This window comes from Liolophura sinensis, chromosome 9 (genome assembly GCF_032854445.1).
Source record: "Liolophura sinensis isolate JHLJ2023 chromosome 9, CUHK_Ljap_v2, whole genome shotgun sequence".
NCBI classification, from domain to species: Eukaryota; Metazoa; Mollusca; class Polyplacophora; order Chitonida; family Chitonidae; genus Liolophura; species Liolophura sinensis.
The window spans coordinates 15,857,061-15,881,709 of record NC_088303.1 but is presented as its reverse complement, the minus strand read 5'-3'; the positions used below and the strand labels follow the sequence as shown (position 1 = coordinate 15,881,709).

The window sequence follows — 24,649 nt, the reverse complement described above, 5'->3', positions numbered from 1 at the left end:
ATAAGTAATATAAAGATGCAGCTAACTTACTTTCATGTGGTCTCCAGATGGTTGTGGGTTTCCCCAGGGCTTTCCCCAGTTTCCTCCCACCATAATGCTTGCTGCTGTCATATAAGTGAAATATTATTTAGTACAGCATAAAACACCAATCAAATAAATGAATTCTTTCAAAGGTAAAACTCACCTTTAAATTTCGTTTATTTTCAACCTGAAGGCAACCTCCACAAGAATGCATATTTCGAGGTTGGATTTAAAAAAACAAAAAGCACATGAAATATGCATGTGTAGTCAAAGATCTGCTTTCAAAAGGAGTACATTTGGTGAATAGTTCTGATATAACACCACATGGACTTCATAACAGCAGTGTCATTGTCAGAGCCTCCAGGCTTCTCACTACAGATGTATTGTCTAATCATTTAACCTATGATCAAAAAATTTTGATAATAGCTAAAACTTGCAAGGATGTTATTATATTCCAACACAATCGATTTTGACATCCAGCATAAATGTCCATGACACTGTAAATTCATATTTTCCATAACTATATAAGTAATTTTTGTCTACTTCATTGTTTTTTCAGGCCAGCCAAAAAGAAATAAAACGACTAAAAGAGCGAGAGATTCGTCTGAGCAGTGAACTTGTGTCCTCTAATCGTGAAATACAGCGGTTGAAGTTGTGTATGATTGACATTAGTCCTGAAGCATCTGTATAGCTGATACTATGAGCATTTTGATTGGGTCCTAGTCAAACCTACCATCGGGACATTCCTCTGCATATTTCTGATTGGCTAATACTCAGCTAAGCCATGAGTCTGATTGGCTGATATATGTGTCTAATCTCCAATCACTACCTGCCAAACATGATGTGTTATTTCAGGTGCTTGCTGGACAGTGTCTGTTGGCCAGTCTGTTCCGTAGCAATCAACGGAGGATTTGATTGGACCAATTACTGCAAGTGTTGTCTGGTCATATCCCTATGTGCAATATGGCTGTACAGATGCCCTACCAATTCAAGATTTTATTATATATAAATATTATATATGTATATTATAAATACCAAGTGTAAATATTTGCTAAAAGTGCGTATGATTCCTGTACCCTCCATGACAGTCATGTGACTCATTATGTAAATATTCATATGATCAATTCCTTGACCTGTTGTGATCTTGTATCAAGAGGTGTGCATGTTTGTATTTTTGCCCCACCCAGTGCTGTTTCATTGAGCTGCAAGTTATGCATATTCATGAACCCTTGAATGCAATTTGTCATCCCCATGCAGAGCTATTTTTTCTCACTCAACATTTTTGGAATTGTTGACTGTAAGACTCCAGGTTCAAATGTATTGTATCATAAACATGTGGCTTGTGAAAAATGTAAACTAAATAAATCCTTTACTTCACTATGTTTTACAACCATTCGTAAAAGTTACTTCTTTTAATTTGTGGGACTGTTTATTTGTCCAATTTTACGTCTAATTTGTGAAAAGAGCCGTACTTAAATCAAATTAGCATTTCTTGTATGAAATTTTGTTCGAGTTTACCTGTTTGCTCTTCAGATTCGGATCAAGAGAATAGATATATCAGTCACCAGTATTTATCTCTGTATTTTAAGTGATGTATGTAAACTTTTGAGCAGAATTTTGTGTCCTGTTGTAAATAGTCAAATTGTAGGGTTAGAATAGGAGGATAGGATAGGATTGATTGATTCTGCACTTCATGTTTGCCGATTAGCCGCAATTCCTCACCACTGTTAATATTTTGTACAAGAAGTTACAGTTTCCAAGTTCAGCTAACTGACATGCATCAATCGTCCATTCTATTCAGTGATGGGTGGATACTTCTGCGTTGTGCTGTATGAAATGTCTGTCTCTCCTCTTCAGCATCCAATAAGAAGCTGCAGATGCTGTACATTGTGATCACATGTTCACTCAGGAGCTCCGCCTTCGTAATTGTCAGTGTCTTAATAACCACACCCACTTTTTCCCCCGGCAATAATGTATACATAGTGAATGACCTGAGATGAATGATGAAGAAGTATAATGGTAAAAGATGAGGTGTGATTGTTTGTTTGCACGTAATGGGAGAAATTAACGCCTGTAAATAGGCAGAGGTGAAATACTTTTCTGCAGTTGTATAACACCATTTGAGCTCCTTTTTTTCTGCCTTTAGTGGCTGTTACGAAAGTGTACAGATACATGTATGATGTATGTATGTTTTAGAGTTTTATTGTTGGCCATATATCGAATTTATGTTTTGTTTTTTTTTTTTGTTGATTATTTTTTAAAACTGTTCACGCATCATTTTATCCTGATGAGATTGCTGTGCCGGGTAAACTGAAGTTTCAGTGTTGTGGGTAAGCTTAGCTATGTCCACACAAGACTCTTCTGGTCTTGAGATTTTGGGCGATATTTTGTAGAAGTGTCAACTCCCCTTGAGGCTAGTGCTGAACGCTTCAGGTTGAAGAGACTGGGTTGGGGGTGGGAGTTGATGGAGGTGGAAACATGATGTGTATACTTCAGTTTAGCCGTTAGAGTGTATAGAAACTATAATTTATAAGAACAATATATAAACCTTTTAAAAGTTTTATTTTGTTATTTCTGGTATGGTTAAGTATCTGGGTGTGTTTGCCTGAAAGACATGGACCACTTGAAATTTGGACGCACAGTATTGTCAGGGTTTTAATTTATGTTCAGTCTTAACTGATATTTTCGCTCATCTTTTGGTAGAATATATAATACAAGTAGTTACTTTATCCATTTCAAAATTTCCACAGGGTGAAAGCGTACTGTTTCTTTCATGTATTCTGGTAATTATTATTCTTTAGCCCTTCTTCATTCTGCGTATGAAACCTCTGAGATGATTGTCGCATATAGTCGGTGAATTTTTATTGCTATTGCTTTTGCTTTTCGGTTTCAACTTCATCAGTATCAAATACCATGAACCACGAGCTGACGTGTGCCCGCTGCATTGGGTCTTTGGAGGTGCAGTTCTTCCTTGCAATGTACGAAGTGCTTCCGTGTATCATCTAGTCCAACCGTTTTATGATATTTTTAGTGTGGGTGCGTTGAAAGGTTTACCGCACCCCCAGTACTTCAGCTTAAGAAGCACTAATCCTTGTTGAATATGGTTAGTCCCAAGCAACAATCACGAATTCCAGAAAGCTAGTTTTTACTTAAGTATAAACGTGAATTGTGGCTTAAACGCCAACAGTATGTGAGTATTTCAACTCTAGGTGTCCAGAGTTGAAATACTCCGGTGACAAGGTGTTTAGCACCGATCAGCATTGGATCTTGAAGCGATATGGATGATGAAAAGCCCGATTCGCGAGACATTGGCGCCATTCTGTACAGCCATCTTACTCCAGTAGTTATCTTACCAGCTATCACGCTGCATGGTGCTTTGTGGGTTATCAACGAAAGGAGCCAATGCCAAACTGGTTGCGTAGAACATGATGTCTGTTTTGAAGGACTGGGGCAACATGTGTGGTAGCAACTAAGTTGCATCTTCGAAAAGAATCAAAATTACAAATGTAGACTTTGGTCCAACTTTTGTTAGATTGATTGTACACTATTTACGGCATCAGGTCTGTATCCAGCTCCTGGGAAAAGCTGTGGGCAGCATTCACTCCAGATCGAGTTTTTGATGACCCAACATTGTCTTTATGCCGAAACCATATGCTCAATATACAATGCACAAGGATGTTGTTTCTGGCAACGCTCATAACGTTCTTGCGTATTTACGTCTTCAGCTTCTGTTGCCTAACTTCACGACTGTTGCTGGATGCAACTCGCAATAGCACAGCCCCACGGCCTTAATGTAATATTCTCACATAAATCCCTGTACTCCCGCTCCACAGCAGATATGGACATCGAAATCTATATCCTGCACTCTACCTCTGTGAGGCTATACCCCTATATGACGGAGCACTATGAGGGATGTTATATCTGGGATCTTGGATTAATATACCGTGACCCCTTGGTAAGGGGCAATACTATATATATGTTGTGTGAAATGTACAACGCAAATATATTTGCTAATAAGCATAATATACCTACGACAATACTAATATATGTTTTAAATCATGTCTGTAAGAAAAACTACCCCGGCTGTTTTAGCCAATAAAGTACAAAATGGTGCAATTTATCTTTTGTGTATTGATTTGTTTACATGGAAGAGTGGATAGACAGCTTGATATTATTGATCGAGTCTGGAACAGAGGAAGATTCCACCATGCCATTTCAGACTGAAGTTAGGCGCTTGGAATTAAAATTTTTACCACCTCGTAAATGTTACATATACACACAAAAACGCTTGTGTTGTATGAACACACACTGGTGGTCTTTCCAACAAAGTCATATTTGAACAACTCTGTCAGTGTTGAATTAACACAAGGTTTTGTGTTGAAAGAATTAAACACCAGATGTGTTGGATGTTATAAGCAATACATGTACTTGTTGCAATATACATGTTTTAACTTCAAGTAACCACCGCAAAGCCTTATGACGAGGTTTTAAATTTTGATCCAAAATGAAGTCAGGAATGGCTTTGTTGAGTTGGCCACTGCGCCCCAGAACTGTACCAACGGTGATTTGGTGATCTTCGGCCGTCGGAAGTTAGACAGGCATTAACATATCACACTAAGAGAGAGACCGTGGCTCCTCCGTCACAAAGTCGTGTGGCCCCCGATTGTGGATGCCCTTCATCTGAATGACGAAATGGAGGAATGAAATACGTGATGATGAAAGACAACACTGTATATTATGCATGCTGTCTTACTATATAGGAAACAGAATGACACTGTGATATCCGTGAAATTCGTTTTACGATTGTAAGGGAGCAGTCATATAAATGTAGTGTTGTCATTCATCAGTCGCTTTCATTGGTAATTCAATTTGGGAACACCCACGACCCAGAGATGATGATCGCCTTCAAACAACTGAAATATCCTTTACTATGGCGTTAAACTTGAATGAATGATTATAGCTTAACTCCACGTTGTGAGTATATAATGAAGCCATGTCCGACATCACATGGCGCCAAAACTTTTCCCATCCGATATAAATGAAGTCAAACGAAAAGACCAGCAGTTGTTTTAATAAAATGAAGATGGATAGAGCCAGCTGTAGGCCTGTGGCATATAATGTCCAAAAGGTTTTAGTCTAAAGTTAGCTGGAACTAAAATGAATTGTTAACAAAACTGCTCATAGAATTTTTTCCCTCATCTGAAATGGAGACAACAAACCAAGATGTACAATGCGCGCTAAAGGTTTTCCCTCCATTATAAGGTGGCGCCAAGCTGAAGCGTTTGTTGAACTGTTAACCGAATTCGTAACTAGCGTTTATAAGCTGTTCAGTCTGTTAAAGGGAAGAACAACAAATAATTTAACCTTAGTTCTTTTGGAAACGGGTTGGAAACAGACCTAAACCAAGCACATCATTTTGTTATGATGTGCTTGGTAACTATAAATAAGCTTCAATCTGAAATTTTGAGGGGCCTATTGGATACGCCATGTTACAGAAACAGCAAGTTATAGAAAACAGCATGTTATAGAAACACCATTACGCGTCACTCGTACTCCACGCTCATATGGTTAAAAGGGAAAACAGGGTCCCAGTGACGTCAGGGGAAACTTTCGCTCTTTCGGGTTGTATAAATTACTCGTCCCTAATTGGTTAAAATTGATAACCACGACAAAGTGGTATGACCTTAACGTGGTCAAAGTGACTTGATCACAGTCGCATTAATCCAAAGCTTACAGACATATGTTCGTTTTGTCTGGGTTTAAAGGTAATCTTTATCGAGTCATGGTTGTTGATTTTAGACCAGTAGGCCTAAATGTGGTCTAAAATTTCAACTCTTCCACATTTACCGATCTAATATCATTATTTCATGATTTCTGTTCTATTATACCTATGTTAAACGTTTACATATTTATTTGACATGAAAATGACGCAAATTGCACACCCCTCCTCCCCCTTTTCGCTGCAGTCCCTCGTCCATTGTCAACATCCGCTCGAGAGCGTCATGAAAAGGGCCATACACACACAAAGCAGAGGGGTGAAACAATTGGCACGAATTTGTCATCGTCTACGTAAACGAATTTATTGCATGAACACCTGTGATAAACGTTTTTCCTTCCGCTGAACACATACGGTTTCACCGGTGAATTGGTTTTCATATTATTGTATCTTAAGCATGTTTTACGTGTTCACATTTTTGGGTATATGATCTCAGGCAGATCCAAACATGATTTCAGTCTGCACACAAATCATTTTGGTCTACTCAAAAATTGTGTCATCAAGAAAACATAGGCATACATTGATTTATTATTTATTTGATTGATGTTTTACGCCGTACTCAAGAATATTTCACTTATACGACGGCAGCCAGCATTATGGTGGGAGGAAACCGGGCAGAGCCCGGGGGAAACACACGACCATCCGCAGGTTGCTGGCAGACCGACATACATTGAAGCCTATACTATTTGTGGCGACAATTTCCGTGACACCCAATCCAAATTTATTCTCGCTAAAATCTATTGCTACTGCGGACGAGGAAACAAATTGAATCATTTTTGCGCAGACTGAAATTGACATGCAGGATAACACAGATTTCCAGTCGGACTGAAGTTAATTTTGGTGGGAGTTTTTGAACTATCGTTCCAAATTTTATTTATGTCTCCTATAAAACACCGTATATGTTGGGTCTAAAAGAGTAATTAGATCCAATTTCCTAAACAACGGTCAATTTTAATAGACCTAGTGAGAAGGTAAGTAAATGGTGAGACATTACAGAAGTACATGTAGCCTATAGTCGGCGGTTTTGTCAGAAATCGATCTTCGAGAACATAGCTGGTTTCTAAGTCGCACAAAGTAAATGATCCTGGTTGTTCATTAATTCTTGGTGTCGAAACAGGCATTCGTGTACCAAAACAACGTTTAACCGAAACCACCCAAGAAGTAAAAAAAGTACATAAAGTAAGAAATAGTAAGAATAGTTTTCATTGATGGTGGGGGAAGTAAGGGATGTCTTAGGCGAAAGAATTAAATCAGCATCCTAATTGTGTACCATGCTTGTTCATGACATGAGTTGTCGTTAATCTAACCGGTATCTGTAATACTTTGTAATACTATATGTTCATATCCAACACAGGGAACTGGTTCAGCACGCTGAGTATCTATGCTTTAGAGCCTGGGTTAAGCGGAGTTTCTGGGCCCTCTGTCCATATCTACTTGCTGTACTCATTGCATGGTAACACTTTAAGAAACTTAGTAGGGGAATGCGTTTGATGGAATGTCCTTGACTCACTGGTTTGTAATAGTAACTGGTGACGTTCATCGAAATGGCCACACCAAACACGGGATCTATAATTCACGTCGTCAAAATTGAAAGTATGCCTCTTGTCAAGTCCGCGGGACAGAAAACCGTTTTTGTCTCACAATAAAAATCAAAGATGATGTGGAAAGATCACAAAGGGCGATTTTACCTCTGGCTTGTACAGTTTGAAATAATCTGATCAGCGCGGTTCATTTCCCTAGGAATCTCTCACAACCGCTGTCTTTGTAAGTTTAAGTCCAACTCATGCTGCTTTCCTCTCCGGCCGTACGTGGGAAGGTCTGGAACCAACCTGCAGATGGTCGTGGGTTTCCTCCCACTATAATGCTGGCCGCCGTCGTATAAGCCGTCAAATTAAACGCTCCAAAACATTTACTCTTATGACTAGCGCCTAGAGTTGAAATTGATTTGTTTTCAGTACAAAATTTGACTGCAAAATGTGAATTGCATAGTGCTTGAGTCAAACAGGCACTCTTGGTTACAAGTCTGGTGTGACCATGCACCAGTCATTTATTTTAATTACGTTTTGACAGGGAGTTTAGTCTTCCTTATTTAACTTACCGTGTACGATGGTTGTCTAGCCACAGACAGAGGAAACCACAGCACCTTGCCTGGTTGTCAAGCCGCAGCCACAGGAAACCACAACACCTTGTGTGGCTGTCAAGCTGCAGCCACAGGAAACAAACCCACTTTGCCTGGTTTTCAAGCTATGGCCAGAGAAACAAACCTTTCTTGCATGCTTGTCAAGTTGTGACCAGAGGAAACAATCCCACTTGCCTGGTTGTTAGAAACAGTTTTGCTTTGAGTGAACCTGCAGATTGCTCATGAAACCGATCGTTGTGGGTTTCCCCCAAGCTCTGCCCGGTTTCCTCTCACCATATTGCTGGCCGCCAACGTGTAAGTAAAACATTCTAGAGTACGACGTAAAACACCAATCGAATGAATAAGTATGTTTATTTATTTTGCGATAATTAAGGCTTAAGATTACATCAGAATTACATACAACATCATTCCGAGAAGACCTGTTAATATATAATGACTGGCTTGTATGTGTAGTTTTAGTTTACTTGGTTGAAAATATACATCACCTTCACCACCACTTCCGTCATATCCCGGCCGACGGTGTCTTACAACCGATGGGCCTTAGAGCAGTCGTATTTATAATGCTGCATCACTGAAAAGTCATGTCAAGGACATGAGATAAGAAACCCCTGCCAGTCGAATTGAGATATGAAACCCCTGCCAGTCGACATGAGATATGAAAACCCTGAAAGTCGACATGAGATATAAAACCTCTTCCAGTCGACACGAGATATGAAACCCCTGAAAGTTGACATTAGATATGAAAACCCCTGCCTGAGATAAGACCAGTACTGAACCTATTTTCTTATTATCTGAACACAAGACAGATCAGTACTGGGCCGGGGGCCTCCGTGGCTAAGTTGATTAGCGTGCTAGCGCAGCATAATGACCCAGGAGCCTCTCACCAATACGGTTCAAGTCCAGCTCACCCTGGCTTCCTCTCCGGCCATACGTGGGAAGGTCTGCCAGCATACGTGGGATGGTCGTGGGTTTCCACTGGGCTGTGCCCGGTTTCCTCCCACCATAATGCTGACCGCAGTTTTATAACTGAAATATTCTTGAGTACGGCGTAAAACACCAATCAAATAAATAAAATAAATCAGTACAGGGGCCTATTCCCTGATTATTTGCGCGCAAGACGGACCAGTACTGAACCTATTCCCTGATTATTTGCGCGTAAGACGGACCAGTACTGGGTCTATTCCTTTATTAATCTGTGGATGGTCGTGGGTTTCCCATGAGCTGTGCCCGGTTTACTACCACCATAATGCTGCATGGCCACTGTCGTAAAACATCAATAAAATAAAATAAAATAAAATAAATAAATATTGCCTTATTATAAGCACACAAGGCGGACCAGTACTGGGTCTGTTCCCTTATCATCTGCACACAAGACAGATCAGTACTTACTCAGGTTCGGGATCGAAGCTACAACTCGAATCACTGTGCGTATATAATGTAAACGTATATATATGTATTCTAGGTGGTTGCTAACACGTCTATCACGATAGATTTAAAGTATGCAGTAAGTCATATATAGAATATTTGAGAGGAATACATAGCAGTTATAAACAGACAATGCGTATTGACATTTAATTTGATCCCTTATCGCAACGTTTTTATGTTCATGCATTTACATTCCAATCCAAATTCATAAGTAAATCCGCTTTCATTGGAAGTTTCTTGTCTCTTCATTTGCATTACACGACTATATCCTTCATGTAAAGCGCCTTTTCGGATTCAAACTTGGTGCTATAGTTCCCAACGATTGACTAATATCAGGTGCTTAGACAGGAAATGTTATTCAAAACAACCATCCACTCTGCGGTATTTACATGAAAATCTGGACCCGTGGAGGTCCGCTGGACGATAAATGACGTCAGCTGAGATAGCTATAAAAGAGCTTCCTGCTCGGTCAGCTATATTTTTCAGTTTTCTTCGTTGATCGTTACATTTGGTTCGATAGGGGTTTCTGTAGCGGACCGCCATCTTTAATAGCTCTCCTTGTCCTATAAGGTAAACATTAGTTAACCTACCACTTTTACCGCATGGAAATAACTTTACACGGTGAAGCATTTTAATTATTCAGTTGTATTCTTTTATTTGCTTTTAGTTTTTTCAGCGTCTTCCCTTGTGTTCCTTGTTTCAGTTATTCGGTTCAAACATGCTGAATATAGTCCTGTGCTTGAGTATGGTAAGCATGTTCTGCTCTTGGCCTACTGTAACAGATTCTAATCTAAAGTCCGCGTTCTCGGTAGAGAAGAATTAATACTACAACCAACCTTAGTCTCTTTGGCGATACAACACATTTTTCCGTAACTATGATCGTACATCCTGCCTATCGCATAATGGTGTTATAACAGAGGCCACGTTATCAGATATTGACTGGTGTATAGGATTATTAGTTTTTGATAGCCCCAGTGTTTCAGGGTTACTATTTTTTTTTTCATGCTGTGCCACTGCCCCTCAAACCACAACATTCGGGGCAAATGCTGCTCATTGGTCTCCTGATATTTCATTTTTTTTTTTTTTTATCAATTTCTTTATCTTTTTCAGGTTGCCTTTGCCCTGGCCGATGATCCCATAGTGCATTGTAAGTTTTGACAATTGCCTGTTTTATATAATCAATTTTTCTAACTTTTTTTTTGCGTGTGGACTGGTGCCCAGAGAATACGTTTTCATTAACAATTTTACAAAAAATGTGAATGTTCAAAATGTTATCGTTTAAGTGTTCTCGAAGTGCCCGGCGAGTGACTTGGACACACCTACTCTCCATCTGACCGCCGACGTCCCGGCCTACGCCTTGGCCAGGTGCAGGAATGGGGACAAAACTTTGACCGTCGTAGACCCAGTTAACTGGGAAGTGGATGGCTCCTTCAGTCAGTCCTACGTGGGGACAGCATGCCAGTTTTACGTAAGCTTCGATTAACCTAATTTACTTCAAGCCAATTATCCCTTGGATTATCCAGCAAAACTGTACCTAATATACCCCGCCTTTACTTGATTTTTATTTGTTCACACATTGTAGAAAAAGGAAGGTATTCGAACGTACACGGTGGACGTAGAAGTGGGCTGGGGAGAACGGGACGCCCAGATCATACAAGAGCGCAAAATCCACACCATTTCGTGTGCCTACGATGCCCACGGCAAGGCCGTTTCCAAGACTGAAACCATTGCGGACTGGTAAACCGAAATTACAGGATTTAACGTAACCCACACATTAACTATATATTAAGGTGTCTGTGCAAACAAATGTGAAGATTCTGTTTTTAAGGTCTTTCAGAAATATTAGATGGCAACTGACAAGATACCCGGCCAAATCTCGGCATTTTAAAAAAATTTTCCTTTGTTAATTTTAGGTTCCTGAACCCATGGGAGAAGCAAACTCTTCTTGGTGGTAACTCGTCTGCTACTTTCACCCTGAAGGTCATGGATGCACTAGGACAAGAGGTCACCGGAGATCACATCTCCATTGGCAGGAAAATACAACTTGTTGCTTGGGATACTTCAGGTAAAGACGATTCAACTTAGCCAAATATCTTAGCGAGCAGAATGTATAGGTCATGAGAAAAACCTAATCGCGATTTTTGGTATGGGTCCGCACGCCTGTCCTGGCCTCTACGTATGTAGTCTCATTCTTGAGTGTCGGTCTAATTTAAAAGTAACTTTACTGATTTGCTTATCAAATCAAGGTAAGATACAGAGTAAAAAGTTTATGCCAATTTTGTTCTTACCAGGCCGATTGAATTCGTTCCGTGCCCTCAGCTGCGCCGCGGTGAATTCCCAAAGTAGATATAACATCCTGAGAGCTGGGTAAGTATTTTACAATTGGTTAATGCCTACTCCTTTTATTTCAAAGACCAAACGGAAAAAACGTATTCCGTCATGTTTTTCAAGTTAATGGTTTACAAGTTACATTTCCTACAACCTGTTTTTCTTTCCATATTTTGCCAGCTGCGGAGATGGTTTGATCTTCCCGAAGACTATCGGATTTGAAACTCGCGGCAATTGTGTGTACAGCCCGTGGTTTGAAGCCTTCAAACTCTCCGGAGGAGACTCTACAATACGGTTTGAGTGTACATACACGGCATGTAACCAGAACTGCGATGGGGTATGTAATGCTATATTTACTTTTCAGTGTTATATTTTACATTTCAAATTTTAAGATTTGACTATCCCACTTTTTTGGTTTCTGAATGCAGGTATCTTTTCTCTCCCCCATATTACATAAATTTTCCATTTTTATTCCTAGGATTCCTGCGTTGTGGAATTCGGGAAAGCATCCGGCCCTAAAAGATCCATACCAGGTAAGATGAAGGGTTGGGTCTTATCGATAGAGCACAAGAGGTGCAGGTTGAAACCCGGCGTTGGGCCGGGAATTCCAAAGCCTGGGTTACAATAATGGTCCTAGACTTCTTGCCGTTCGCTCAGTCGTTTACTGAAGACACACCAGTGTTTATCGGGTCACTAGTTCTGGAATCTTATTTTTTTTTTTTTTTACTCGTACAACCACAAACTCTGCATTCACTAAATTTTCATTGTTTTCTCCAAATTTTCAATGATGGATCCACAAATCCGATTTTTGATAAATGTTAAATTTTAACAATTTTGTTTTTTCATGCCCAGGTGATAGCCAGCCATTTGGAATTGAATCGAGGCAATATAAGTTCGACTGAGTTTTTTTGTAATGATTGTTACGTTTTGTTATGGTATGTTTTTAGTTTTTTCTGTAATCTAATACAGTCGATTAAATTTGGTTTTACTGAAATGTTGTCTTCGTCGTTTTTAATGTTGCGTCCCGTACAATATGGGACCTTAGTAAGGCTAAGTTCATAGTCTTGTTAGAATTCTGTTATCGCCGTTTCGGTGCCGGGTATCTATCAAAGTTCACCCACTCTGGTTTTCTCCACATAACATACCTGACCGCCATTATAAGTGAAATTCTTGAATGGCCTCAGTATATCGATTGTTCTAACGTGTATACCCAAAGTGTGTCCCCCTAGAGATCCGGGATCAAACGCGGGTGGGGTAATAGATATTAAATGGTACTTGTTGCTGCCTCGTTTGAGGCTTGGCATGACTGGTCAGAGCAAGGAAACTGGACTGGTTGACCCGGTGTACAGTAAGTGACTGCGTGGGGTGTCCTGTCTGTCTTCATGATACTGAAGTGATGGAAGGACTTTGGCGGCATGGACTCGCCGTGCCACAAGACTACATACACACCTATTGACTTTGTCTCCATGACAGAAACATAAGTGCCTCGTTAAATCGGGAAACTTTAATTTACAAGAACCTCTTTGTATGGCATAGTATATTGGTAGGAAAATCTATTTTAAAGTCTTTAATTACTCTAATGCAGTCAAGGAGTTTGTTTTGACGTATATGCACTTCTGGTATTTACAATGGTGATTGTAAATCTGATTTTAACTTACCACCAATGTAAGTACCCTATTCTTCTAAAATTAGACATTAGTGCTGTTGAATACTGCATCTATTTTACCAGCCTTTAGAAGACAGGACTGTTCATTAGGTGGTCTAACCATTTGAGAGAAAGAAGCGATATTCCTGCTAGAATTATATATTGTGTAAAACTAACGGACCCAAGGTCGCAAATTTTAGAAAGAAGTCTTGATTGGTCACCTCAATACTGTAAACAGTGACGGTCCCCGGAATCTCCGGTGAGAGTGCAGAGGTGTACAGAAGAAAACAAAAAAAGAAAAAAAAAGCCTGCTAAAAATGGAAGACAGATCCATTGCTTTACAATTGGCGTGGGCTTATTAAATATAGGTTTTGCAATCTACCGTGCTAATGCTCTTGTGCACATCGGCCAAAAACGAACGATCCTACCGTTCACTGTAACTGGCTGAAATCCAAGAATGTCCAGGAGACGGCGGTTATATTTGCCTGGAAGATTATTAATACTCCGTCCTCGTAGAGGAGTTAGATATTGCTACAACAGCGGTTATTGTCACTGTAACGGCGCGACATACATCCTGAAAGAGCTCGCTTTCTCAAATATAGGAACGAGTTTAGTTGTGCCGTCCTGTCATACCGATATGACACCATTAGATTCACAAATGCATAAATATCCATTTAAGTCTCGTTTTAAGAAGCTGTACCACCAAACTTGTATCTATTGAAAAACCGCTGTTTTTGTGTAATTAATGATAATTCACGAGTCGAGCCATGAGGATAACATTTTCAACGTTTCCATGGAGAAAGATCTACATGTACTGTACAGAGGTATCTCCACTTCAGGTTTTTTTCTCCTTTTATACTCCGCCAGGGATATCCAATAAAGGGAATGGTAATGCTGGCCGCTGTTGTATAAGTGAAATATTCTGGAGTACTGTGTGAAACGCCAATCAATAAATGTAAAGGATTAAGTTAAACAATATTTAATTGTTCATTGACTGGCGTTTTACACCGTATATTCCAGAATATTTGACTTATGACAGCGGCCAGCATTGTGGTGGGGGGAAACCCACCACCACACCCAGCTTGATGGCGGCCCAGCTTGAACTGGACTTGAACTTCCCGCATTGGTGAGAGGCCCTGGAGTCATTCTGTACGTTTGCACGCTATCACTCAGCTACGGAGGTACACCACTAGATTTAAGGGGAACTAGGCTTGCATCTTATGGTACATCTTATCAGTACAAAGCATTTAGATTACACCAAATGGGATAGTTTCAGTTTTACATTGCTTAACATAAATACAGGGGAGGGTCCTGTTTATAGCGTGCACATATATGACCTTGCATACTATTATAGTGAGATCATGTGTTTTTTGTTTTTCTTTTGTAATTTTTAAAGAGAGGGATTTCTAACAAACTCTTTGTGTTGTAACTACAACTAGTACTGTGTCCTCAATATTCCATCGAATATCTTCATCCTGGTAGATCCCAACTGCATTCAACGTCACAAATTATTACCGCAGGAAGTGTATACAGAATACTCCAGCAAACTCCTTCACTGAAAATATCTTCTATTTTACAATGAATAAGCCAATGATCTCTGTCCCTCTCCTTAAATGTTTCTAATTCCGCTTAGTGGCATCGTGCTGAATAAGATTGCCAACAGTTGCAATCGCAGCACAAACGAGATACATATTTGTTTGATATAATTAAAAACGTACAGCATGCAGACTAAAACCAGATCAGCGACGACATTGTGATAGCTGACGAATGGTAACACATTACCGGTGAAAAACGATCTGATGTCAATTTACCTCAGTCAGAGTTTTATTGTAACTGTTCATGTAAATGCTTAAACAGTAGCAAATTACACGCCCCCTTGCACCATGGCTTAAGTAGAATATAGTACAAAAGCAAAACAAAATGCAGTAATGTTAATTGCAATTTACTAGATGTCACTGTTCTAGAATTAACGGAGCAGAGCGCGTGGACATTTACTGTTAACTGGAATGAATGTAAAATCGAAACGGATGTTCCTATAACGGCCATCAATTAAAATGGACATGGATTAATGGCGAAACCATTTTCCAACATAACATTTTAACACAAACCATCAGAACTGAAAGGCATATAAACAGAAGAAATTAGGACGGATTCTTTCAAAGGGGGGACAACAGTTTTCAATAATGATGTAAAGACGCTAGGAGTATGTTCGGCGGATGGATTAAACCAGTATCTTAATTTTGTTTAGGTCTGTCAGCAACCTGCGAATTATCGTGGGTTTCCCCCGGGCTCTGCCTGGTTTCCTCCCGCCATAATGCTGGCCGCCGTCGTATAAGTGAAATATTCTTGAGTACGGCGTAAAACACCAAATAAATAATTTTTTTTACTTGGTTTGTGTTTTACGCCACATTTCAGAATATTTCACTTTCATGACGGCAACTCTTAGTCTTGTACAATTCTAGTGTATTGTGTTTATTTCGCATAATTCGGGGGACATAAAACCGAGTATAATCAATTTCGAGGTCTTCTAGAAGTGAAGCACGGCGTACAAAAACAGCAAGGAAAAAGTTCTTGTCACAGAGGTTGTAAATGTTGACAAGCACATGAACGTAAACGAGCGTTAGATACTTCCATTACATTCTTTAGAGTAACGCAAGGGTATTGCCAGTGGGTGGGTGTCTTGCCTTTGGTGTAGCCGAAAATTGCGTAGAAATAAATGAATTACGATACTTTTAGATTGCAATTCTATGTTCATTGGGCCGTCCACTTTTTCTGAGAGAAATCAGGAAACCAAAGTTTTAGTTTTACAACAGTCTATAATATGAGTAAACTCAGAGCCTTAAAGACAGTGTGATAGTTGGCAAATGGTGTTGCCGGTGAAGTCTGGCCTCTTGTCAATAAATGTGATGATGCTTGGACTTCTGTACACAGAAGTTGGTAATTTGTCAGGGAGCTAGTAGAAACATATAAAAAAAAACTATTTATTTATTTATTTATTTATTTGATTGGTATTTTACGCCGTACTCAAGAATATTTCACTTATACGACGGCGGCCAGCATTATGATGGGCGGAAACCCATTACCATCCTCAGGTTGCTAGGAGACCTTCCCACTAATTAAAAAAACCTGAAGAGAAATAGATCCTTACGACGATTATTTGCATTATGTGAGGACACAACACAAGGAAAACAATTTAATTGCACCCAATAAGAGACTAACAAATACATTAACACACGTAACAATCAATACTAAAACGGTGAGTTGAAAGTACACTGTCTCGATTAAGCTCAAAATGGCTTGCTATCACCTACGGAAAATTGGTGAAATTTAAGACCAATAGAATTTATTAAAAAGTTAATTAGACGTTTTGAGGTTGGCTTCCATCATCCAAATTTGGTTGAGAAAAAAGACGGCTTTCGTTAGAAAAAAGTTTACAAAGCCAATCCAGAGCTTTTACATTAGTGCGAGTACAAAGAACTAGTAGATCTGATAAACTTTGATGCGGTTTAAATGCCACTGGAAGGTTTCCACGATGGCGGCCAGTCCTTGTGGGTAGAGGAAGCCGAATTCTCGGGGTAAACCTTTGACAAGTTTCCCGTATGTGACGTGCACATCGGCAAGTTTCCCGTATGTGACGTGCACATCTGCAAGTTTCCCATATGTGACGTACACATCTGCAAGTTTCCCGTATGTGACGTGCACATCTGCAAGTTTCCCGTATGTGACGTGCACATCTGCAAGTTTCCCGTATGTGACGTACACATCGCAAGTTTCCCGTATGTGACGTACACATCGCAAGTTTCCCGTATGTGACGTACACATCGCAAGTTTCCCGTATGTGACGTACGCATCTGCAAGTTTCCCATATGTGACGTACGCATCTGCAAGTTTCCCGTATGTGACGTGCACATCTGCAAGTTTCCCCATATGTGACGTACACATCTGCAAGTTTCCCGTATCTGACGAACACATCTGCAAGTTTCCCATATGTGACGTGCACATCTGCAAGTTTCCCCATATGTGATAAACATCTGCAAGTTTCCCGTATGTGACGTACACATCTGCAAGTTTCCCGTATGTGACGTACACATCGGCAAGTTTCCCGTATGTGACGTACACATCTGCAAGTTTCCCATATGTGACGTACACATCTGCAAGTTTCCCGTATCTGACGAACACATCTGCAAGTTTCCCATATGTGACGTGCACATCTGCAAGTTTCCCATATGTGACAAACATCTGCAAGTTTCCCGTATGTGACGTACACATCGGCAAGTTTCCCGTATGTGACGTACACATCGGCAAGTTTCCCGTATGTGACGTACACATCGGCAAGTTTCCCGTATGTGACGTACACATCGGCAAGTTTCCCGTTTGTGACGTACACATCGGCAAGTTTCCCGTATGTGACGTAAACATTTGCAAGTTTCCCACATGTGACGTACACATCTGCAAGTTTCCCGTATGTGACGTACACATTTGCAAGTTTCCCATATGTGACGTACACATCGGCAAGTTTCCCGTATGTGACGTACACATCTGTAAGTTTCTCGTATCTGACATACATATCTGAACATCATTTTGCTGGAAGACAAAGAAGGTCCAATGAACGACAGTGCAAATTGCACAATACCTTCGTCGATCGCTTATTTGGGAAGGTCTGCCAACAACCTGCGGATGGTCGTGGGTTTTCCCAGGGCTCTGGCCGGTTTCCTCCCACCATAATGCTGGCCGCCGTCGTATAAGCGGAATATTCTTGAGTACGGCGTAAAACACCAATCAAATAAATCAAAATAAATAACAGCTTATTGTAACTCAGGCCTCAGGAATAGCGAGAGCTGGGGAATGAATTCCCGGTCCTAGACAGGGTTGCAACCTGCACCTAGTGTGCTCCATCAATAAGACCCAACCTTTCATTTTACTTTTGGGCCGGGTGCATTCGCTAATTCGACAACGCAGGAATCGTATCTTGTATTTAAAAAATGGAAAATTAATGTAACATGGAGAAAAAAATGAGTGCATCCAGAGACCAAAGTGGGATAGTCGAATTGTGAATAGGACAAAATGTATAAAAGAAAATGCTAAATATGGCGGTGCATACCTCACAGGCGAGAACGAGGTTGCTATACTCAACCGTTTTGTAGCGTCTCCTCAGGGGAGTTTGAAGGTTTCAAACCAGGGGCTGTACACACAATTGTCGCGAGTTTCAAATCCGATAGTCTTTGGGAAGATAAAACCATCTCCGCAGTCGGCAAAATGCAAAATACTGAAGAAGGTTGTGGGAAATGTAGTTTTGTAAACTATGAACTTAGGAAAATAGAGCAAAATAATATACTTTTATTGACACCAATCATGACAACCCACCCAGTCACATTATACTGACACCGGGCCAACGAATTATGTTTCCTTGCTCTAACTTCTCAGTGTTGACTGCCAAGCGAGGCAGTAAAAAGTAACTTTTTAAAGTTTTTTGAATGACCTGAGCCAGAGAGACTATTTATAGTATTTGCTGTCAAGAAAATACAACCATTAGGCTGTCTTGAACTTCGAAAGCCTCGATAACGCATGTCCGGTATCGCGTAAAGACAACCGTAAAGAATCTATCTGACAGTGATTGTCACGAACAATGAAGTTGAAATACAGATTTCCAGTCCCCTGACTCTCAGCAGCAGACCATGACATCCGTCTTTACACTGAGCGCTAGACAGACAACAAGCTGTGGTATTTCTTTTGATCAAGATCTGTGTATATTGGAAGGCACCGCTGACACATTTAAATTTAAAACAAAATTCGTAACGAAATCTTTCCACTGAAATTTCTTGTCGGCTCATTTGCATTACACGCGCCGGTGAGAATATCCTTCATGTAATACATCTTCCCGGATTCTAACCTGGTGTTATAATCCCCTCCCATTCGCTGAGACAGGAAAACTTATTCACAGTCACCTGCTACGCTTCTTCACACAAGCTGCGCAGTGGTATTCACATGTAAATGTGGAAGTCATGGACCGAGAGTGGAGAGTAAATGACGTCAGTGCAGAACAGTTATAAAAGACCACATTGTTCTGCGGCCAACATAGCTTTTCCGTTCCCTCAGTTGGTCGTTGTGTTTGTTTTCAGGGAGAGGTTTCATTTGTGGGACTATTCCGTCTCGTTGTTATTGTTCTTCTATTAGGTATAACGAGAAGCCCTTATAATTTTAATTTCCAGATGTTCACTTCAAAGAATTTACTGCTGTTTACCTCTTTCAATCCAGGTGTTAAATTTTCCCCAATCGGTTCTTGTTTCAGTTGTTCCTAGTTTACTTTTCGATCTTCCGAAATTCCATTTGAACCATGCTGAACATCGCACTATACATCAGTCTGGTAAGTTCATTCTGTTTCAACGCATTACAGAATCTTCTTTTGCATACATATAGTTGAAGAAGGAAATCTGGATCTTCCGCAGTGCAGGAATTTTCTCGTTAAGCCTGTCTAACTTTTGGACAAAACGTTGTTCGCACTGCAGGCTTTGATGCAACTAGACATTTTTGTGTAAGAAACTGTATAGAAATTTGTTCAAAGCATACCTTACATGGACGGGATGATGTCCATAACCTTAGTTTTGTTCAACCAATAGCATTACAAGGATTATTTTCTACTATTTTTTCGCACTATTTCATGCATTTTACTATTTTAAAAGTATTTACACTTTTTTTTTTAACCCAGGTTACCTTTGCTTTGGCAGACGATCCTATTGTGCACCGTAAGTATCTATCTGCCAGAATTGTGAAATTGACTCATTTATTTTCATTTAGTATTCAAACCCTTCTTGGACATCAGTATTTTAGGCTGGCACTCAAAGGATAAGTTTATCCCCATTTGATATCTTGAAGTATTTTAAACTGGTGTGCTTACAGTGTTCTCGAAGTGCCCAGCGAGTGACCTGGACACACCAACCCTCCATCTGACCGCCGACGTCCCTGCCTATGCCTTGGCCAGGTGCAGGAATGGGGACAAACCTTTGACGGTCGTAGACCCAGTTAACTGGGAAGTGGATGGCTCCTTCAGTCAGTCCTACGTGGGGACAGCATGCCAGTTTTACGTAAGCTTCGATTAACCTAATTTACTTCAAGCCAATTATCCCATGGATTATCCAGCAAAACTGTACCTAATATATACCCCGCCTTTATTTGATTTTTATTTGTTCACACATTGTAGAAAAAGGAAGGTATTCGAACGTACACGGTGGACGTAGAAGTGGGCTGGGGAGAACGGGACGCCCAGATCATACAAGAGCGCAAAATCCACACCATTTCGTGTGCCTACGATGCCCACGGCAAGGCCGTTTCCAAGACTGAAACCATTGCGGACTGGTAAACCGAAATTACAGGATTTAACGTAACCCACACATTAACTATATATTAAGGTGTCTGTGCAAACAAATGTGAAGATTCTGTTTTTAAGGTCTTTCAGAAATATTAGATGGCAACTGACAAGATACCCGGCCAAATCTCGGCATTTTAAAAAAATTTTCCTTTGTTAATTTTAGGTTCCTGAACCCATGGGAGAAGCAAACTCTTCTCGGTGGTAACTCGTCTGCTACTTTCACCCTGAAGGTCATGGATGCACTAGGACAAGAGGTCACCGGAGATCACATCTCCATTGGCAGGAAAATACAACTTGTTGCTTGGGATACTACAGGTCAGCACGATTCAGCTGGGAACTCTTTCAACAGGTCTAAATGCGTTTTGTACCAAAAAATCGGACTCTGAAGTCTCTTAGGCCGAAGAGTTTTTTTTTACCTACATAAGGAACTGGGTAACCACCAGTTTGGCAGGTTTCCTTTTTGTGTACGTAACTGCTATTAAAATCTAATCGTTTATTATTGCAGGCCTCGTCTATCCCCGTAACGCGGTCAAGCATTACAAGTTAATAGAAATTTGCCTTTTTTTTTTTTTCCTCCTGCTCAGGTCGGCTGAATTCGTTTCGTGCCCTCAGCTGCGCAGCAGTAAATTCCCAAAGCAGATATTACGTTCTACGAGCTGGGTGAGCTTTTATTTTAATTGGCTTTTTATAGACTTTAACTCTTCCCCCCCCCCCCAAAACATATTGGAAGGAAATCATTTTTTTTTCTTTGCTCGTTGCATATCCTATTCCACTGATTTCCAGAGCTTATGAAAGTAAAAAATTTCTCAACCTCACTATGTTTTGGCTTACATAACAGTTGCGGAGATGGTTTGATCTTCCCGAAGACTATCGGATTTGAAACTCGCGGCAATTGTGTGTACAGCCCGTGGTTTGAAGCCTTCAAACTCTCCGGAGGAGACTCTACAATACGGTTTGAGTGTACATACACTGCATGTAACCAGAACTGCGATGGGGTATGCATTTCATGAAATCTGTCCACTGTTAAGCCGCCTCGAATTCCAAGTGTTAAGATCATTTATTAAAATTTACTGAAAATTTAGTTAACTGTAATTAACTGGGTGCAAGTCTACATATTAATTTTTTGTCTCCCACTAGGATTCCTGCGTTGTGGAATTTGCTAAACCATCCAGCCCAAAGAGGTCCATACCTGGTAAATAAAATTTAAAAAATCTCTTGGCTTCTTGAATCGATAGTATTAGCTCTACTACTGGAACAACTTTTTTTGATAGTTAAAAAAAAGAAAAAAAAATTCACGTTACTCTTTCCAAATTTATTTTGAAGATGTAAACCATGAAATCGTTCAAATGATTGTATCAATTCAACTAAACAGTATTGTTTTTCATACCTTCCAGGTGATCTCCAGCCATTTGGAACTGTGTCGAAGCAATATACTTTAGACTGACCGTTTTTCTACTGATTTGTTACGTATGTTACTGCATTTGTTAGTCTCTTTCTTTTTGTTTGTTTCTCTTATTGCTGTAATCGAATAGTCGATTAAACTGTTTTTACTTAAACCCTGCCTTTTTTTTTTTTTTTTTTTTTTTTTTTTTTTACAATCATTTGTATGATGCGGTCTCGAGGTATGTAACGACCTTGTCAAGCAGGATTCGGCTACTCCAAGTAACGGGTGCAAGGTACTTGGACTTTTGTGGCTTGGTTTTACTATGGAAATGCTTCCCCAGGAGGTAATTCTTGGTTCCCGCAAAATTTTATTTTATTGAAATTTTGGGTGGGTGGAGGTGTTTGAAACAATAAAGCCGTCATCAATATTTCACACTTCATTGAAGTAAGCTGTATAGGTAGCTGGCGAGGGTTGAACAACGAAGGCCTGTCACATAGCTTTCTCTCAAGCCACTGACCGAGAACTAGGGTAGTCGTATTTCCGTTTGTCATTGTCAAATTCGTGCTTGGTATCTGCTTGCCACAACGGAACGTCCCATGCTAAACAAAAGAACTGAAGGTCAGAAAACGACTGCTCCCCAGAGGAACCTTTCACACGGAATTGGCTTTGGCGAGTTATGGCACAAATTTGTACAATTGTGCTTTTAGACATGCACACCATATTGTTTCCCCGAGAACGGTGAACTGCGAAATAAAACCACCCTCAAGCGTTGTTAGCAACTTTGTGTCGCTTTCGCTACAATGGGGAAGGAGGGATGCTGTCTAAGCCTGGGTTTGAACTCTTGCCATGTGTCCAACCGATTAATAGGGAAGTTTTTTTATAACCATCGAGTTTGAATTGGTTCGCGTGCACCAATTTTGGATAGAAGAAAATGGATTAAAAAAAAAAAAAAAAAAAAAAAAAAAATACATGGATATGTATAAAATATGCTCAGTCCGAATGCATGAATGCAACAACCACCTCTCTTTTGAATTCGTAGACAAATGATGCGTATCCTTGTTTTCGACAGACTCGGGCAATACATTTGTTCACTACATGAATTTTTTTTTCAACATTTTTGTTTGATTTTGCTTCAAGATATTGAAAGTGATGACGCCTATGGCGCAAAAGCTTAATTTTTTTTTTTTTTTAAAAACTCTTCAGTATACGGTCCACCCACCTAGGGTTTGTCCAAATACCTAAGGGCGGAATCCTACAAAGACGAGAAGTGTACAGTCTTCAATGATGTTGGCAAGCCACAATTGAATATTTGACTCCCTAATTAAACCTCGTGGGGTTCATGTTTTCCAATAAAAATAGATTGTGGAAACCTGTCACTGGTCTAAACCATCTGCCCGACGAGATAACCTACTCTTGGATCGCACATATAAACGATTATAGCTTGAAAGTGATATATAATTTTTTTTTCTGACATTCCAAGATCGTTGAACATAACCCGTCGTCTAAACAAGGTGAGGTAACCCAGTCAAGGTTTCAGTTTTCTAAGTACAGCGAGTTGAGTGGCTGGATAGTCGAAAGGAACCCCCTAGATGAAGCCGAAAATTAGTCTGTTCAGTCAGATTTGGAAGTCTCAACCTAATGTAAATGACGTTTAAAACAAAAGCATAATTTTTTTTTTCTGTCATCGGCAATGCATTGAGGATGTGCACCCTGAACAGAGAAATTTAAAATTCTTTGTCCTAACAGGAGCCACTCACTTTCTGGCAGATTTAGGTAAAGTGACTGGATACCAGACTAAGTTATCCCGCATAGGAACATATATATTCACCGTAAGGCAAAGGCCTGAACGTTGTACATATACCTTTTCAAGGTGAATGGGGTGTATTTTAACAAAGCATTCGTTCTAAGAGGAATTGCCCTTGGTGACTAGCTACTTCACTAGCCACCATGCAACAGACACTTTGTCACCATCATCACTTTTTAGCGCTACCATCAAACAGGCGCCGCTACGAGTGCTTATCTCCCGGACCCTCAAGGGTGACAACTTCTGCACAAGATCGGTTTATCATTGGGACCAGCATGGTTTTACTATGATATAGTCGCACATATACATGTATATAGTATTGCTAAAGACTGGGGATGTGCTGGTCCAATAAGCGCACAAAGCACTAGAGGGAGTATCTCCATCTGACGAGCTGCAGTCATCTGTCATTTCATCAGCCAGTTTTAGCTCTAAAATTGGCGAGATCTTCTGTTAAATAGGTCTAAATAAGGGACTAGAGCTTTCACTTCATTTTGGAAAGTGGACAATAAAAAAATCTATCTTGCGTGTCTTTATTTCATTGTTCTGATTGGTGCCTTACTAGAGTATTTCACTTATAGGGGGCCTTTGTGGCCCAGGGGATTAACACGCCAGCACGGCGAAAAGACCCAAGAATCTCCCACCAATGGGTTTGATGCGAGTTCAAGTCCAGCTCATGCTGGCTTCCTCTCCAACCGCATACGTGACAAAGTCTTCCAGCAACCTGCGGATGGTCGTGGGCCGTGGGTTTCTCCCGGGCTTT

General features: G+C 40.2%; 4 protein-coding genes across 14 annotated transcripts in view; 3 read left to right on the top strand and 1 right to left on the bottom strand.

The window, feature by feature from the left end:
• LOC135475487 (rap1 GTPase-activating protein 1-like) overlaps positions 1-4,129 on the top strand; it is a 193,720-nt gene extending 189,591 nt beyond the window's left edge. For all 11 annotated transcript variants that reach the window (XM_064755407.1, XM_064755405.1, XM_064755403.1 and 8 more), the window contains one exon: positions 581-4,129. In XM_064755407.1, coding sequence (XP_064611477.1) covers positions 581-712 — 132 coding nt within the window. In that variant the 3' untranslated portion in view covers positions 713-4,129. The remainder of the gene's footprint in view (positions 1-580) is intronic.
• On the top strand, positions 3,914-12,649 carry LOC135475645 (uncharacterized). Its single transcript, XM_064755576.1, has 8 exons — positions 3,914-3,976; positions 10,473-10,509; positions 10,646-10,830; positions 10,945-11,099; positions 11,276-11,427; positions 11,654-11,729; positions 12,169-12,223; positions 12,638-12,649. Exons 1-8 carry the CDS (start codon positions 3,914-3,916, stop codon positions 12,647-12,649), a joined length of 735 nt encoding a protein of 244 aa, XP_064611646.1.
• Positions 12,650-16,812: 4,163 nt separating this feature from the next.
• Positions 16,813-17,574, bottom strand: LOC135475644 (uncharacterized). Its single transcript, XM_064755575.1, has one exon. It carries the CDS (start codon positions 17,572-17,574, stop codon positions 16,813-16,815), a length of 762 nt encoding a protein of 253 aa, XP_064611645.1.
• Positions 17,575-19,460: 1,886 nt separating this feature from the next.
• On the top strand, positions 19,461-22,145 carry LOC135475643 (uncharacterized). Its single transcript, XM_064755574.1, has 7 exons — positions 19,461-19,509; positions 19,625-19,699; positions 20,042-20,078; positions 20,233-20,417; positions 20,534-20,688; positions 20,865-21,016; positions 22,096-22,145. The coding sequence occupies exons 2-7, from the start codon at positions 19,670-19,672 to the stop codon at positions 22,143-22,145; spliced, it is 609 nt and encodes a 202-aa protein (XP_064611644.1). The 5' UTR covers positions 19,461-19,509; positions 19,625-19,669.
• Positions 22,146-24,649: the final 2,504 nt, after the last annotated feature.

What these genes read in the sequence shown, in the direction of transcription:
- LOC135475643 (XM_064755574.1), top strand. Translation starts at nt 19,670, where the DNA reads ATGCTGAACATCGCACTATACATCAGTCTG. An exon ending in TCGCACTATACATCAGTCTG is followed by an intron (nt 19,700 to 20,041) that starts GTAAGTTCATTC and finishes TTTTTAACCCAG; the next exon opens with GTTACCTTTGCTTTGGCAGA. An exon ending in ACTGAAACCATTGCGGACTG is followed by an intron (nt 20,689 to 20,864) that starts GTAAACCGAAAT and finishes TGTTAATTTTAG; the next exon opens with GTTCCTGAACCCATGGGAGA.
- LOC135475645 (XM_064755576.1), top strand. Translation starts at nt 3,914, where the DNA reads ATGACGGAGCACTATGAGGGATGTTATATCTGGGATCTTGGATTAATA. An exon ending in CGATGATCCCATAGTGCATT is followed by an intron (nt 10,510 to 10,645) that starts GTAAGTTTTGAC and finishes TTATCGTTTAAG; the next exon opens with TGTTCTCGAAGTGCCCGGCG. An exon ending in ACTGAAACCATTGCGGACTG is followed by an intron (nt 11,100 to 11,275) that starts GTAAACCGAAAT and finishes TGTTAATTTTAG; the next exon opens with GTTCCTGAACCCATGGGAGA.
- LOC135475644 (XM_064755575.1), bottom strand. Translation starts at nt 17,574, where the DNA reads ATGTTTGTCACATATGGGAAACTTGCAGATGTGCACGTCACATATGGG.